Source organism: Ipomoea triloba, chromosome 13, assembly GCF_003576645.1.
Source record: "Ipomoea triloba cultivar NCNSP0323 chromosome 13, ASM357664v1".
Classification (NCBI taxonomy): domain Eukaryota; kingdom Viridiplantae; phylum Streptophyta; class Magnoliopsida; order Solanales; family Convolvulaceae; genus Ipomoea; species Ipomoea triloba.
The window spans coordinates 25,832,498-25,850,381 of NC_044928.1; the positions used below are offsets into that span (position 1 = coordinate 25,832,498).

At 31.6% G+C, this 17,884-nt stretch overlaps 1 protein-coding gene across 2 annotated transcripts; it reads right to left on the reverse strand.

Annotated features, from left to right (window-relative positions):
- Positions 1-8,447: 8,447 nt before the first annotated feature.
- LOC116003146 (serine/threonine-protein kinase MPS1) lies at positions 8,448-14,795 on the reverse strand. 2 transcript variants are annotated; one of them, XM_031243311.1, is made up of 6 exons: positions 14,475-14,795; positions 13,636-14,052; positions 12,436-13,400; positions 9,844-10,044; positions 9,452-9,613; positions 8,448-9,310 (listed from the first exon to the last, which is right to left on the reverse strand). In XM_031243311.1, exons 1-6 carry the CDS (start codon positions 14,647-14,649, stop codon positions 8,741-8,743), a joined length of 2,490 nt encoding a protein of 829 aa, XP_031099171.1. In that variant the 5' UTR covers positions 14,650-14,795; the 3' UTR covers positions 8,448-8,740. The 2 variants fall into 2 exon arrangements, with proteins under 2 accessions (XP_031099171.1, XP_031099170.1); XM_031243310.1 differs by having other exon boundaries at positions 12,436-13,469.
- Between the last annotated feature and the right edge of the window lie 3,089 nt (positions 14,796-17,884).

Here is a 17,884-nt window from a genome sequence, read left to right on the forward strand (position 1 = left end):
TTAGTTTTTAATTCTATTTTTAATAAATAATATTATTATAATTTTTATATTTTAAATAAAATAATTACAATGTTTAATTATACAATTCTACCCATTTTCCAGAAAATGAACCAAACATACAAAGACAATTTTCCAGAATACATCCAAACACTGAAAATGAAACTATTTTCCAAAAAATGACTCATTTCCAGAAGTCATTTTCGTACTTTCCAAATGGACCCTAAATCAAATCATGTCTTATGTTCTTTTGCTTGATTGAGTGTTTAATTCTATAGTTTGTTTTATATGGAGTCGTTTTATATGAAAGTTATTAATTGTGATGATTTATCATTGTTCATAAATGAAATGCCTTATGAAATAGTATTTCTGTTCTATCAACGAACCAAACATGGTATTGTTTGCAAAGTAATTGCTCAACTCCAAAAACAAAAAATATATATTAGTGCACATCGTCAGGTAATGGAGGTGAGTTTCCCTTGTCATTCAAATATATGTATTTTTGTTAAACATTTGTATTTCTACAAGAATCTTTTTTAGACTTATTTACTTGGAACTTTTGCTACATTTCTCTCATTAAATTATCTTATATTGTTAAATTATTTTTCTATAGATTTAATTAATTACTACATTAGATCTTTTTATAAATCTTCTTATCACTTAATTATTAACATGTGATAGAATCAACTAAAATCGTAACTCATACCCAATGGATACAATAATATTTTTTAGATTATTATAAGAAAAATGTGCAACTACTATATCCGATGATACGCACAGAGTAAATTTTTCTTGTGTGAAATAGCTAGCTACACTTTTTTATAATTTTTTTTAAAGTCTTACACATGATGTTGAGTGAGTCAGGAGACAAACATTGGAGGAAATTAAATTTCAAATGAAAAAAAAAAAACATTTTTATTTACTTANCTATAGATTTAATTAATTACTACATTAGATCTTTTTATAAATCTTCTTATCACTTAATTATTAACATGTGATAGAATCAACTAAAATCGTAACTCATACCCAATGGATACAATAATATTTTTTAGATTATTATAAGAAAAATGTGCAACTACTATATCCGATGATACGCACAGAGTAAATTTTTCTTGTGTGAAATAGCTAGCTACACTTTTTTATAATTTTTTTTAAAGTCTTACACATGATGTTGAGTGAGTCAGGAGACAAACATTGGAGGAAATTAAATTTCAAATGAAAAAAAAAAAACATTTTTATTTACTTATTACCCACTCCACTTTAATTATATATATATATATATATATATATATATATATATATAATTACAACTACAAAATATATAAGTGTAAATCATTCATTTGAAAACTACAAAATTAACATTTTAAAGAAATATGATTTAATACATTGGTCAAGATTGTATTTGCCTGACCATGAACTAGTATGGAGCAAAGTTTGATATTTTGAAAGATCCATCGTGAGAATACAATATATATATATATATATATATATATATATATATATATATATATATATATATATATATATATATATATTTGTTAAACTACAAGGAGTCTTGAGTATGCTCTAATTATAGTTCGTACCAAACCAACTTAAATTAATTAAATGACAAAGTGCTGGTCATATTAATTTTTTCATACGATAATGAGGTTTAAATTTGAACTCTCGATCTCTCTTAAGAGATTACAATATATTTTATTAGTGACAAGGAAAGTGTATTCCCATTTGTCCCAAGGGAACAAACCCATAGAATTATTTTCAAAAAAAAAACCCAGAATTAATTATTTGGCAGATGGATGTAGTTAAGTTCATTGAATTATGGAGTTATAGAATAGAATAGAATAGAATTAATTAATTAGAGTGGGAGGCCATATTGCCAACTCAATCTGGCTTGCCCATGATAGCAATGGTTGAAGAGGATGCATGCATGGTAGCCCAGCCTTGTGGAAATAAACATGGCCAAGTTTCTATTAATGGCTCTTTATTTGCTCTTACGTACTGCTAATTCATCCTCTCGCCTACTATGCTCATTGCTGGGGAAATTGCATTAATGTCTAACTTAAATGCCCCCCTCCATCCCCACCCAAGACAACCATCCATCTTTTAATCTTGAAGTTAAAATTATATCAACTTGAATATATATATATATATATATATATATATATATTGGAGTGGCAACCAGTTTTGCGGCCAAACTTTGAACTATATATCAAGGACTATTTAACTCTATAAATTTGTGCAGATAGTATTTTTAGCAGGTTACTTTTAGGTTAAGCAGGTAGGATGAATAACATGGCATCTTATGTGTTAATTTTTAATATTTAAATTAATTTACTATAATTCTCAGAACAAATAATAATAATAATAATAATATATCATTAATTAATTAATGACATATAATTCAAGAAATACGGTATATAAATTATGTTAGTAAATCATATGTAATTAAAATATTCCAAAGGTATACGGTATACCAACAAGAATCAAATAGGTGATGGGAATGTCAACGTTACCTCAACAAAAACAAGGCAGCGGTAGCATTGTGCCAGCAGGAAAGAATTTATATTATGCTTTGCAAATTAAATAAAATATATTTTACATTATATTCGTTTATATGCCCAAAGCCCATAGTTTATGTACTATGCAACAACGTATAACATATATCCCTTCTCTTAAGTATGTTCATTGTCATTTGTCCACCAATCTTAGTCGTCGTCAAGCATTTAATTACATGTGTGAATATATTAATGAAAGAATATATAGCCCGTTAAACTGTGACGGTACTTTCAATCCGTCATATCTTCCCAATTCATCTTCGCATGGATAAGTTGTTGCAGGTGACAATGAGTAATGGATTCGATTGGTTCTTAAAAAATTAAATCCACGGAATTTGAATTGGATTTGAATTTTATGTACAAAATTCGACTATAACTCCACCTGATCCACCATATGTGTGTATGTGTGTATAATAGTAAAATAAGTATTGGTATGTAATTAGTTATAAAAGTTTCTATAACTTTTTCTGACTTTTTAGTATGCTTAGTTCTGTACTATTTGAGTAATAAGTTTATTTTTTAAAATTAACAAAATTTTTATTATATTTGAATATTTCTATTATTTTATGTTTTAATATAACTAGCTAGTTAATTCTATTATTTTATTATGTGTAAATAATTTAAATGATATAATAAGTTGTTGATACCCGTAGTGACACCCACACCCAGTGAACGGGGGTGTGTATTTTGAAAAAGTCCACCCAATGCAGATCGAGGTGAGAGTAGGTAGTGGAGAAAGTATAAGGTAGATCAGGTGATGAATATAGCATTCCCCGACCTACTCCAACTCATTAACATTACTACTGTCACGTTCCGGTTACACCCTTAAAATGTATTTCTTTTTAGGAAAAGGGTTTTCCAATGTTTATAACTAACGAAAAATGCATATTTTTTTTTCTCGAATTTTCAAGAAAGAAACATGTTGGGAAATGCATAAATGCTCTCACTTGAAAGTTTATATGTATCATATCCATATATTATAAACTGAGAATTACATGCATTTGCTTAACGAAGCATATTAGGATTAAATTACTGAGTCATAATAAACAACACATGAAAATGTCCGTACACTTAGAATATTAAAGATGATATGATATACTATACATAAGTTTATAAGTAGAAAATGACTCATGATTTTGTCAACTTAAAGACGTGGTTAGGTGTAATTATGTAACTCAATTCCACGTACCCCCCTTTGAAAACTAAGCACATTATCTAACTTAATTGTTTAACACTAAAATATTTTAAAACTATTTAATTAGCATAGGATCACTATATTATAAATTTATAATACACATGAAATGATCAAGCTAGTTGGGTCAAATGATAATGTCATTTTGTCTTATCTTGAATTGGTTTTATTAAAAGTAAAGATGCAAATAAAACATTGTATTAGTTACTGATTATATCATGCAACTCAGGATCCACCTTGTAAGATATACGATGATTCATATTTATTTTTAGTATGTTCATTATATTTTGATATATTATTTTAATTTATTACAAGTCAAAATAAATCTATATATAACATACTAAAAATGAATTTATAATATATATTAAAAAATAAATATATTAAGAGTTCATCTTAATATGTGAATCCTAATTTATGATACAAGCATTGGTCAATTAATAATACGTAGACAATATTTTGGTGCCAATTTAAATAATTTGTTTTGTGTATCCATTACAATTTTAAATTAATAATGATATTGTACATTTATTATAACTTATATGCTATTCTTTAAAACTAAACATTTCATGTGACACCTGTTCTTTAGGATTCTTCTTGTCATTATATATATGTATTTAAAAATTATAGAGGGAGGAATTTGCATTATTTGTAAAATTTAATAATTAGGTTATTTGATTGACCATATTCCATATAATTCCAGGGAAAAAATACTAAATTATTTGTAATGTTATTATTTAAAGTTTAAATGGAACAGAATGGGAAAAAAACAAAGGTGTGGTGCCAAACGGTCTCTTTAGAAACGTGACGTGGAAGGATCTGAGTTGGCAATTTGGAGGGAAGTGGGCCCATAATGGTTCCAGCTGCCGTGTGAAGGATCGGTTCCATTGGGAAGTCGTAATTCAAGGCTTTGATTTGGTTTAAGAATTAATTCCAGAAATAAGTCTTCGACTATTAATTTTTATTAATTTTTATCATTAACTTTTAATTTTATCAAAATTGGTCCCTTAACTATTGAATTTGTATCATTTTTAATGCTTTTGTTAAATCTATGTTAAATAGGTGTTAAAATTAAGAAAAAAAATGTAAAATCAAATATTTATCAAGTTTAAACTATTAATATCTTGATCTCAAGTTTAAACTATTAAAATCCCTTCTGTTTAGGTTGGTGACTTTGGAAAGTGAAAATCAATCATAAATTATTTTGAAAAAAATAGATTAATCATATGAATAAACTAATTCATCATATTTTATGCTTTTTAATTAAAATCAGAAAAATAAGAGGAAAATGTTGAACAAGGATTTGGAGAAGAAAAAGTGAGCGGTCCAGGGCATATAGATAGAGCATGTGAGAATCAACACTTAGAAATTAAATAGACAAAAAGACAATTTGCAAATGTAAGAAAGAATAATAAAAAGGTAAATTTATGAGTCGTCTCATTCCTCACATCATATCTCACTATGAATCTATGATACAATTCTGAAATTGTATTGATTACTCTTCTTCAAGTCAAGAGTTAAACTCCAGGGGAGAAGAGACATGACTATGGTTCGAATGACTATCCAACTCCAGAAAAGAGAGATAAATAAGAGAAGGTCACCCGGCAATTAATATTTCTTTATGCCTTTTTTCAAATACATATTATCTATTTATACAGAATGATAAAACTACCTACTATCTTAACGTGCCCGTAACGACCTAAGAAAGTGGGCGTTCCACTACTACTATTAATAATAATAATAATAATAATATTTGCGTCAACATTGCACCATGGGTGTATCACACTCATTGACCGACCCGACCCGATTTAATTTTATTTCGTTTTTCTGCACTAAATGTTTGTCCACCAATTTAACAACACTAAACTATCAAACCAATACAACAATTTGCCTCGTTAAGTTGGTTAAGATATTGATGATGATTTTGACATATTATTTCCAACATTTTGGCCCAATTCAACCATAAACAATTCACCAAACACGGACTAGTAATATAGTACTCCGTGTTTCTTTTGTAAAATATAATTTAAACACAAATTATTTTATAAGATAATACTACACATCTATTTTTTTTTTCAAGTTTTATTTTTATTCCTTATTAACGTGGGTAACAAGTTTAGATTGATTCAGATAAATGGATCAGGTTTTTTTTCCCCTTTTATTCCTCCAATATATCACCACTTGGGAGGAGTCCTCTCATTTTCTTATTTTACATAGTTAATTTTGAGTATATATCTTAACCATGGCCCCTTTTACAGTAAATCTCATTTTACAATTTTTTTTACCAACTACCATGTAGCGTAATGACATCCTAATTACTATTTTAGATGAGACTTAGAATTTTTGAGCCGAAAGTGTTTGAGAAAGTATAGAACATATAATACCTTATAAAGAATCACGAGTATGACGAAAAAAATTCGCAACTAATGTCTGAAGGTGTGCATTGGGTACGGTCTAATACGAAAGGTAGTGAGATTTTACTAACATAAATAAATTAAATCTCATTTTTTTGGATGACAAGAAAAACTTGTAAGTTTGCACTTGGTAAACTCTACTTCTTTGTAATAGTTGCATGACTAATAGGAAAGGTAGCGGGTTCGTAGTAACATAAATCACATTTTTCCACTACTCAAAAGTATGCACAATGTAACCTGATCTGATGCTCATGTGTAATAGTTGTCAAACTACATGGGAGAGACGTAAATTTTACTAAAAAGACTATGCGTGATGGACTCGACCAAAATAATATTAGTCAGAATATAATTAAACTTGCATTGTGAAATTCAGTTTCAAGTATCATAACTTAATTAGTTAGGGAAAACACAAAACTCATTTTGTTAATAGGAATGAAGGATTAGCTTGGCCAAATCATGAAGTGTAGGTGAAAATGGGAATATATAGACAGATTGATGGATTGAAGGGGTTAAGATCTCACTTTAATATATGCCAGTGTATCTCTAACAGTAGTGGCATATATGGCGAGGGCGTTAGGCCATACATGACGAAGAAGATAAGAAAAGAAGGCCTCAGAGCTGAGGGTTTAATTTGGGTCACATTTCTGGGAACTAAAAAGCTGAAACAACGAAAGAAACAACATAATGTAGTGGGAACACAAAAAAAAACAGTCAATTTGGTAATCAGATCCAAATACGAAAGTTTTGAAGTGTGATGTATGGGTTAACGTTATCTAATCTTAATATAAACGACCACAAAAGCAGATGTCCATCATCAATCTAATCTAATCTAATCTAATCTAATCTAATCTAATCTCTTCTCTGCAAATTTACGTACGGGCGTACAGTACAATACATTCGTAGTACTTATTTTTAACTTCTTGCTCTTGTGGCGTACCCATTGGAAAAGGAATTGTATTGCCAACATGACTATAATGATTCTACTTATGACCATTTATGCATTGCTTTTATTTTCATCTCTTCCAATAATCCATGTTTTAACTTTTATTAATGGGAAGGTTTTGAACCTTCACCACTTTTAATAAATGTCAAAAGGGTTCATTTTTAAAAGAGTTAATTCCATTTTTTTCAAAAAAGAAAAATGAACATAAAAAATATAGGGGGTCACCTTACTTTCTATAAAAAGATCAAAATGTCTTTGTATTTAACGACATTTCAACAATTTTGTTGACGGACAACTAAAAATGATTATGCTACAATAATACTAGAAGAATCATATTTCTCATGAGAATTGCAAACATGTATCATGTAACAATTATAAGTGAAATCATCGATATGTAAATGTGCAATCAAAATTAAGATTTTACAAGTGCATTACACAATTACATATCAAGGATTGCACTATTAGCACTTTAAGTTTAAAATATTTTATCAAATTATCAGCATGTTTTTTTTCTTATTTTACATTTTTTAATCAACACAGATTGACAATCAATTTAGTCTACAATTTTTACCTGGAAAGAAGTTCTCATTTCATCATTGTCCTATACATATAAAACTCATTACAATTATTAATATATGGCAGTTAAGAAAGCATAACATCTAGTTTTGTCTGACATATTTAAAAGAGTCCTAAAGTCAAGCAACGCATTAATTTGTCAGTTATAGCGAAGAATTGGAGTGCAATTTCTTAATTGTAGTACAAGCAACGTGAATGGCTTTGGCTATTGGCATATAGAAATGGGGAATGTGGCCCATCTTAGTAGACAAAGAATGACCTACACCAACCCATGTGTAGCCCAACTATATTCTTCCAAATCTTCAATGTCGTTTACGTGTATGGACCGACCGGCAGTGGTGGCAAGGGCTATTTAAAAAAAATATATGAGATAGGTAACAAGTAACATCCTACATTTCCCTTAAAAATGACAAAAGGGATATTTGATAAATAGTTGTTGACTGATAACTGTTAGCAATTAGTTGATAATATTGACTGATTGTAAAAAGATGTTCGGTAAATAAACTGTTAGTTGATAGCTGATTATATGCAAAATAACTTTCTCAAAAAGCTAAACGAAAAAACCAAGCCGCTTTTAGCAACTTTTTGAATTTTAATATTTTGAAGCAATAAACTGTTACAAAAAGCTAATTAACTAAACACTTATTTTAGTTGTTTAACCAAGTCAAACAATTAATAGTGATCAAACAAATCAAAATTGAATGATAAGCTAACTATTTTACCAAATGGAGTCAATATGCAATTCATCTGTAAAACTGTAAAAGTATATGCTGTTAGAATATCAAATATTAAACTTTTTGCAAATTCCATACAGATGAATTGCATAATAGGCATAGAATACCACCAGTCTTTTCTCATCAGAAGATTACATAATTTTCAACAATACATTCTATGGTTAATGGTGGGGGCTATAAATAATCTGCCAGCCAACAGCTTCCGTTTGAGCCTCTAGCTAGACAATGCCACAAACCAAAGCAAGTCAAACAAAACCACACTGGACCTACTGTCCAAAATCATGAAGCTAAGAACAAACAAGTGAACAACTTCATCTATCTACATCACCGCTTTACTTGCCTCCTAATGTTGCCAACTGTACTCGTAGTTTGAGACATAGTTTTGACAATTCGAAGAGCAACTCGCACTGTTGACTTGTCGTTGATTCCGACTGCTTTGATGCTCTGGGGTCAGCTAGCAATTGTTGGAGTTGTGAACATAACATCAGTGCATCTTGATCATGTTGGCATGATTTCATGAGCAACTGGACCAATTTACAACTTTGCTCTTGTGGGAAAGATGGTTGAGTTGGAACCGGCGGAACTAAAAAAGGGTGTTGGAGTAGCTCTGGAATTCTCCATCTTTCATTTCTGTCCCATGCAAGACACTTCTTCATAAGATCAAGGAGCCATGGGTTGGAAACTGGTTCATATGTTATTTCATGGTTCGGATCTGTTATAACCTTAAATTTTGCCCAGAATGTTCGGTGTTCTGAAAATGGTGTCCGACCATAAACCATTTGGTAAAGGATGCAACCAAGTGACCAAATGTCTGATGGACGGCCACATTTTATGATGTTTCCATTTGCATCTGTCTCGTTGCACAAAAATGCTTCAGGAGACATGTAACTTAAAGTGCCCACCTGCACATATATAATATATTAACATGCAATAAGAAATATGGGCAGTACACATGCATGATATCATTGACTAAGCTCCGGTTTCTATCTTAAATAAGCCAATCCTAAATATCACCAAAAAGCTTAAAGTAACTGCAGAATGACCTGTGCATCCCTCTGAATGTTTGTGGTGTCACTCATTATAGCCTTGGCGATGCCAAAATCGATCAACTTCAGTGAACCTCTCACGAGCAGGAAGTTAGCTGGCTTTAGGTCTGAGTGCACAATCCGTTCTTCATGTATAATGTTCACGGCAAGAAGTACTTGCTGCAACATGTCATAAAAGTATGAGTGATGATATAAGACTTATTTCTTTAACATTTAGAGATGAATTATTGAAATAAGTAGTATTTATTAGCAGTTTCTTAATATCTTATTTTAAATTTCCAAAGTGTAAACTTAAGAGTATCAAAATTTAATGGAAAATGACCAAGAAAACAGTAAACATGACCATCAAAATGGTATGAAGAGAGTAGTATATATGGTTGGTAAAGAACCTGCCAGTAAAATCTTAGCCAGTTTTCATCAATGGTTGCATTACAGTCATCTAGCTCCCTCCATTTCTGGGACAGCATGTGAGCCAAATCAATTTCTCCATATTCAAGAACCATGTATATAAAGCCATCTTCTTTGACCCTGCCATCTTTATTACTCATGGAACCATTCATGACTTCCTGAAGCAAGTTCTTGTCTGTCACCTAAAAATTAGGGAAAGAATTCAGTAGCTATCTGAAGTACATAGCTATCTATATGTGTAGCTTTCTAAGAGCATCCTTATCAGTTGGGGTTTTTTCTCCATTTTTTTGTGGGTCCCAACATCCACCTCATCCCCCACTATCTCACTTAATCACAAAAACTCTTCTCCACACTAGTTTAAAGTTTTTTCTCAGTTTTTTGTGGACCCACCATTTTCTATCATATATTTTAATTATTTCTTTATTTATTTGAATTATAAATTTATAATTATAAAATTAATTAAAATAAAAATACCTACATTTAATTATTACAAACATTTAATTAATTTTCGTTGTTACTTTTTTATTTTAATCATTTTAAATTTTAATTATAATTAAATCATTCAAAAGTTAATTCAAAAATATTAAATTTGATATTTTATAAAAAAAAAATTGAAACAAAATAATAAAATAATAAAAAACAAATAAATTAAATGACAAAAAAAAAAAAGTAGAAGAAGAAGCGAAACAGAAATCAGAAGTGAAACCAAAAGGAAAGAAAAACAAAGAAACAAACGAAAAAAGAAATAAATTAAATGAAGATCGAGAGTGGCCGCCAGCTGGCCACTCTCAATCGCCCACCATCGCCCAGTAGGGCCCTGGTCTGTTTTTTTATTCTTTTGTTTTCTGACATTAACCAAGCACTTGCAGGAATGCATTTTGACAAATAACTAACCCCTACATCAGTTCAAAACAATTGCTTTGCTATTACACTGTTCCAAGAACCAACAAATCTTCATTGATGTAGATGCTCTAAAGCACTAAACCAGACCAAGCACTGAGAACAGATATGGAAGTGGCAAGTGGGGGTCTTCTGTTCAGGACCTAGCACTTTGCATAGTGAAAGCCCACAGACAATGATATTGATGTCAAACCATTAAGTACAGTAATCAAGCACACTTGTTACATGGCAGAACATTAGTTAAGACATCACAGTTTCTCTTGGCTAAGTTTACTAGATACTCTATTTCAGTCAGGTATAGAATGAAACTTGCTCTAGTTTAATATATGTATACATAAAAACATTGGAATGTAGAGATAGTTCATTTTAATAACCCTAAGCTCACATATATGTGTTTTTGTATTTGGAAATTTTCGAAAAACAAGAAAAATGTGTTTTCAAATTCATTTGATATGTTGGAAAAATGGAAAACAATGCTAAAGAAACATATTTTAAGTTTTCCATTTTTCCAGAGAAATGGAAAACCTTTCTGGTTACTAAACATTTGCCCCTCTAATGGTGAACTAAGTTGAGCCTTCTTGGTCCATGGTCGAGAGCTCAACCTCAAACCTTATTCTCTTGTATTCTTCAAATAATATGCACAAGTTAGGTACAAACACATGCAACATTCTTCAAATAATATGCACAATTTAGGCATAAACACCTATATACTTAGTTTTGCTTAATCTTCTATTCTTCCAATAGCAGCTAATTTGAAAATTATCTTAGAGAAGCTTATGTCTCCCCAGCTATACAGATCCCTCCCACCCTACCCCTCAAAACCAAATAATAATAATAATAACAACAACAACAACAACAACAATAATAATAATAATATTATTATTATTATAGAGAGAGAATAATGTCTTCCCACCTAAAAAAATAAAAAGAATGGCAAAAAAATAATATAAAACACTATCAGGCCTCTCCATAAAAGCCTATCACATCAAAAGTTTTTTTAAGAGAATTAATCCAATTGGACAAGAGGACAATATTTTACATTTACCTAGATACAAAAGAAAATTGACATAATAAATAACCCAATTATATATTTTGCGCATGAATCCAAAACAGCAATTGAATTTCTATTTGCTGATGGTCATTCATTTCTAATAACTGTCATAGTATTTTATTGTGAATTTTATTAATATATTAAGCTCTGAATAGTATATGTGTAGGCTTACTAATGTTTCTAAATATATTCAATTATTATACATTTTGGAATGCTATGTCAATATACCTTTGCCCCCACCATTTCTAGCTCCACCCCTAAGTCTCTCAAGCTTAACTTAGTCACATATGCAGCTCTCATGTGAAAAACAAAAACAAAAACAAAACAAAAAAACAAAAACAAAAACAAACAAACAACTTCAACTTAGAAAACATTACCCCTAAGTCTCTCAAGCTTAACTTAGTCGCATATGCAGCTCTCATGTGAAAAACAAAAACAAAAACAAAAAACAAACAAAAAAACAAAAAACAAAAAACAAAAAAAAAACAAAAAAACAAAAACAAAAACAAAAACAAACAAACCAACAAACAACTTCAACTTAGAAAACATTTTGTGAAGATAAATAAGCAATGTATAAGATCCAATGCACCAGAATCTATAAACATTGATTTGTAGTGCATACCTCGTAGTCAATGAGTTGAATAATGTTGTTCTTCCCCTTCAGTGTCTTTAAATACTCAATTTCTTGGCAAAACCCATAAGCAGTCGCGTGATCTCGACCTTTAAGCTTGATTCTTTTCAAGGCATAAATTGTGCAATCTGATGAAATGACTTTATGGACCTCACTACTTCCACCACTACCTATCTTCCCAAGCCTTTGGTAAAGCTTTCCATTAACTTTGAAAAACAGATCAGGATCATAAGTTTTTCGTCTAGATGAAGATGTGACTTTACTGCTTGCAACTTTCTCTGGTTTCTCCAATTTGGAAGGTTCTGCTTTCAAGCCCAATGATGAAACTTTTGGCAAGGCATCCTCAGATTGCATATCTGCAACATCCCCTTTGGCAGAATTTCCATCAAGAGGGGAAGGACCATTGGAGGTGTCACCCAACTTAGGTATAGTGCTATTTTGCTCCTTACTTGGGATAGAACTCTTAGCTTCCAGTTTAGTTTCAGTGCTAGAGTTAGGAGCTGTAAGGGCTTCATGACCGGCTAATGCTACATTTTCATTCTTGGATGAAGGATGCAAAAGCTGCATAATATCTTTTTGGGGCACCAGTTCATAATTCAGTTTAGACTCTCCTATGAGTTCCCCAACTAAATGAGAATTGCCCATTTTATGAGATTGTGAACAATAGGTTGTTGAATTAAGCATGGGAGCAGAAGTAGAGTTAATCAATGTTGTTGTGATGCAAGATGACCCATTAACTGAGGATTGAGTCATTGGGTGGCTAAAATCACTTTGTAGAAAGTTACTAAATTGATGAGGCTGATCAGAGACCGCCGCAGTTCTTTTATCCAGCAAAGAAATCCCAGCCTCAGACCTTAAATTACCATCCATATCTGAATGTGGAACATTTTGATTCCTCATGTCCTGACTGACAACAGTCGGAGCCTCTATTTGGCTGCTTGTGTACCATTCAGTTCCTGTCAATGCAAGTGAATTCATATGAGACAACAAATCATCCCTTTGAGTGGCCATTTGGCCATCAGCCCCTGCATGGAGAATTATTTTGGCATGTTACACTTGCACTTATGCTAAGCCTCTTTGGCACCACATATAATCAATACTAAAAATAAATTTTCAGTTATGTCTTGGGAGATAATATTTCATCATGCATTGAAGGATATGGAATTAATTATTTGAGAATTTTTGTGTTACCCTGGGATCTGGAATTGTAATCTGCGGCATAATGGACTTTCTTCTGACCCTCAACCAGTGGAATGTCCTCACTTCTTGCAACTGTGGACTCAAGTGTAATATTGCTTTGACACCCCTCAAAGGACCTAATTTGATCACGCTGAGCATTCATTGATCTAAAATCCTGTTCATGTGTATTCACAGTCGAATTCCAATCAGAAGGTGGAGTGACTGATTCATCCTCATGGATTTCTCTGACAACAGAGGCTGTGTTCTTTGGTTGTGAAATACAACCCTGCAGTCTGTGACTAGCCAAAATATCATCATGTGCCTTCTTCATATCACACATAGGATCTACACTTTTGGTTGAGCTGTTTGAAACTTCCCTTCGAGGAAGCAGTTGTCTTCTAGGCCTTATATTATTTGATTGTATATTGCCTGTAAGTTCCTCAAAGTTAGATGTAGTTCCAAACCAAAATAATGGGGAAAAAACCCTACTATACAGATGCTATTACAAACCATGTTACTAGATTACTCCATTTCCAGTGACACTCTTCTTTCTAGGAACAATGTTCACTCTCACTTATATACATATAGCCAAACAAAATTTTAATCTGAAGTGAGGTTTCTGAGTATAACATTTTTAATGAAATCTACACTCTTTGGACATAGTACACACTTCGAGCATAATGTACAAATTCCCAATTTCTTTATTTAAACAAAAATAGATAAAAAGAAACAGGAAAATCACAAGTTTCTCAGCTCAGCAAAAATAGAAAATCAAAACCCCCAAATAATTATCCCAAAGCCCTATAAGTTGAAAATCAATTGCATACCGTAAGAAGAGTCAGGAGTATTACCTAGAGGCCGGTGGCGCTTGAAGGCGGCCTGAACGTCGCGGAGAAAGTCCGGCGGCGAGGAGGAGGAGGAGTTGGAGGACCGAGTGAGTTTGGCGGAGTCAGGGTTTATCGGACGGACAGGAACGCCGCTGGTAGCCGCTGCCGGTGGGACCGGGAGGTTAGCTTCCCTTTCCATGGCTTTTCATCTTATTAGTTTATTCACATCTCTCTGCAAACAAATCTAATCGAATCTGAATCTGAAGAAGAAGAAGAGAGATGATAGCAACAGGAGAAATGTTTGAATGGTGGTGTTGGCGCTCCTCAATTCTCAACCCAATAACAGTGGGCGCTTATGCTCTTTTTTGTCTTTCTCAATAAAAAACAAGAGAGAATTTTACATGAGTAGCACATTTACTTAATTTTGAAATTGAGAATTTTCACATTTACTCTTTGTTTTTTAATTTATGATGCGTTTTAAATTTTGGAAAATGATTTCTAAAAATTATTCTTTTGGGTTTTTAGTGTTTGACTATGGGGGAAATAGAAGTTAATGGAAAATAAGGGTGTGGTGGTGAACGGAAAATAGATGGGATTTTTCAAAAAATACTTTCTTTTTTTTAATGTCATTTTTTGTTTGAAGGGAGCATCCAATCACCCGCAGTCGTCGCCGTCACCACCACCACTATTGTATATTTTAAATATTTAAAATTAAAAATAATTGTGCACATTTTCCAAAAAAAGACCAACTACAATAAGATAATTTTATGAAATGCAACTAAACACTGTAAAATAAAATATTTTATGGAAAATGGCTCGTTTGCCATAAAATATTTTCAGAAGTCATTTGTCTGCTTTACAAACACACTCTTAGACAAATTAAACCCTTGACTATTATAATTGTTCCATCATTAGTCATTCCGTGAACCTAGCGTTAGTTATACGTTTAGTTCAGGGGTAAAAGGGTCCTTTCATATGTCGAGTGTCTTTTTTCCTTCCTCTGCTCAATAACAATACTTCGTATCAAAATTCCTAATTTTCATAATCAATTTCCTATTAAGAACTCAATATTCGTTGTGCAAATTTGGAGATTTAGCCCTCATATGTATCTTCCATCATTTTTTAACATCTCTTTGTCTAGCATCTTCAATTACCGCATTAGCACTTAAAGCATTTTGTTTGAGATTACAGCATGCTTTTGCACTCTATCAACTCCAACACTTGTCAACCTACACACTATTGAAATTATGCTACAACGACTAGGAATTCAACTGGGTATCGAAATCCTGTTGCACTGACTGGGGAATCAACACGTGCTCTACCGTGTGAATGATTATGTTGAGACATATTACGTCGTCATCCCCAGCAATCTTGCTTCGCGACGCTCACATCTCTTCCCCACATTCATCTCATACACAATAAGATTCTTATTGTTGGAGTCGCGGTACAAACTAAAATGATTATGCGTTCCCTGTGACTTCTAAAGCTAGTGTTTTGCCTTAATGTGAGTATGTATAATGTGAAAGAGCATCACATTATGCAAATACCATGGAATCCCTGGCTTAATCAAGGATCACTTTAACTCCAGGTCCAAATATCGCTCCAAAACCTCATTCCTTGGTGCAAAAAATGGTGATATATATTATGGCAAGAAATAACCTCTATGAACACCTTATCTACAAGCTCAAATAACTCTGTGTAGTGAGAATCCAAAAGTGCCACTAATAATGAGTTAGAATATAATTGATATGGGCAGTTGAATTCGTTGCTCCAAAGTGTTTCACGAGCGAGTTTCATTGTAATGTAGAACCTGTCAAAGCCAAACATAAGAAAAGTACAAAAAATGTGAAGACTTTGCAAATACAATAGATATGGAATCCATGGCCGCTTATAGATTTCATAAAATTTTAGGGTGTATTTGGTTGGGGGGTTTTGGTATAGGGAATGGGTATGAAAGTGATTGCTAGTGTTTGGTTTATAGGTTTTGAGAATGCTACTATGGGTATGGAATACCCCAGTAATGGGAAAACCCATACCCTTATTAAATAAGGGTTTCATTTCACTTCTCCATTTCTTCCCCAACTATTAATATTCATTCCCATTCCACCCAACTACCAAACATGCTAAATACTTTCACCAAAACCCATTACCCTTACCAAGTATTTGATACCCATTCCAATTCCGATTCCCATGTGCGAACCAAACATACCCTTAGCTCTCTGTGCCAAGAAAATATTTTTCGCTCTTCTATCTCTCTCTCTCTCTAAAATGTGTCACTGGATTCCATAATATGTAATAGTGGGTTTATGAAGAGATAGAGGTTTGTTGTTTGGTGGTCTAATAAAGCAAAGAGAATATAATATACATAGGCTATGACAAGACGAATATACCCCTTAACTTAATGTCAAAATAATGGTGAGGTGGCGAAAAGATCAATGGTGGAAAGATTTCGATAGTCAAGTGTCACACTTGTCCAAATAAAAAGATGATGAACAAATGTAAAAATTTGCTATAGTTAGATGACTTTTGTTGGAATTAATTCTTATTTTTGTATAACCTATACGGAAACAAAATAATACTATTGAGAATAGCTTTATTTCATTTTTGAAATCTATTATGGAGTATTTTAATTAATAAAAAATGAAATGTAACTTCTATCAGATTTTATTTATTCAAAATTCATTACGTAAACAACAAGTGTTGTTGGTCTACATTAGCTCATTAAAGAAAAATAATGTCTAAGATATATATATATTTTTTGAAAGCATATCTACAATAAATTAATTTGATACAAATTATGTCAAATTTAATGAAATTTGTACACAAAACACAGGTCATGTAATTGTGAACATTTTTTTTCTTTAAAAAAGAAAGCAACTTAACTCATTAAATCTTTAAAAAAAACATTACAAATAAAAGAATGTGTTATGAAAATCACTTCAAACAATTTGAAATTGTTGGGAATTAATATTAGATAAATTTTCAGCTAAAGCTTTGATGTCCTCAAAATTAAATCAAAAGAGAGTAAATATTAGTATGTAAGCCATTAATCACGTGAATAGTTATACTATGGACTCCTAGTATTATCAAAGTGGACCAACCTGTCCCATCGCATGTTTAATTTTTGGCGGGTTTTTGCGGGTCGGCCCGTAGACTTATTATTGTTGTTGTTGTTGTTGAATTCAAAGTTCAAAACAATAAATAGAGTCTACAAATACTAATATTGCGAATTTGCAATCCAACTTTATAGTCTAAAAAAATTAATATTAGTTCAAAAGTTCAAACAAAAAAATAAAATTTACTAAGTAATATTAATTTTTTTATGTTTAAAAATTTTAAAAATTACATTTTATAAAATGTTATATATATATATATATATATATATATATATATATATATATATATATATATATATGTGCGCGCGCGCGCGCTCT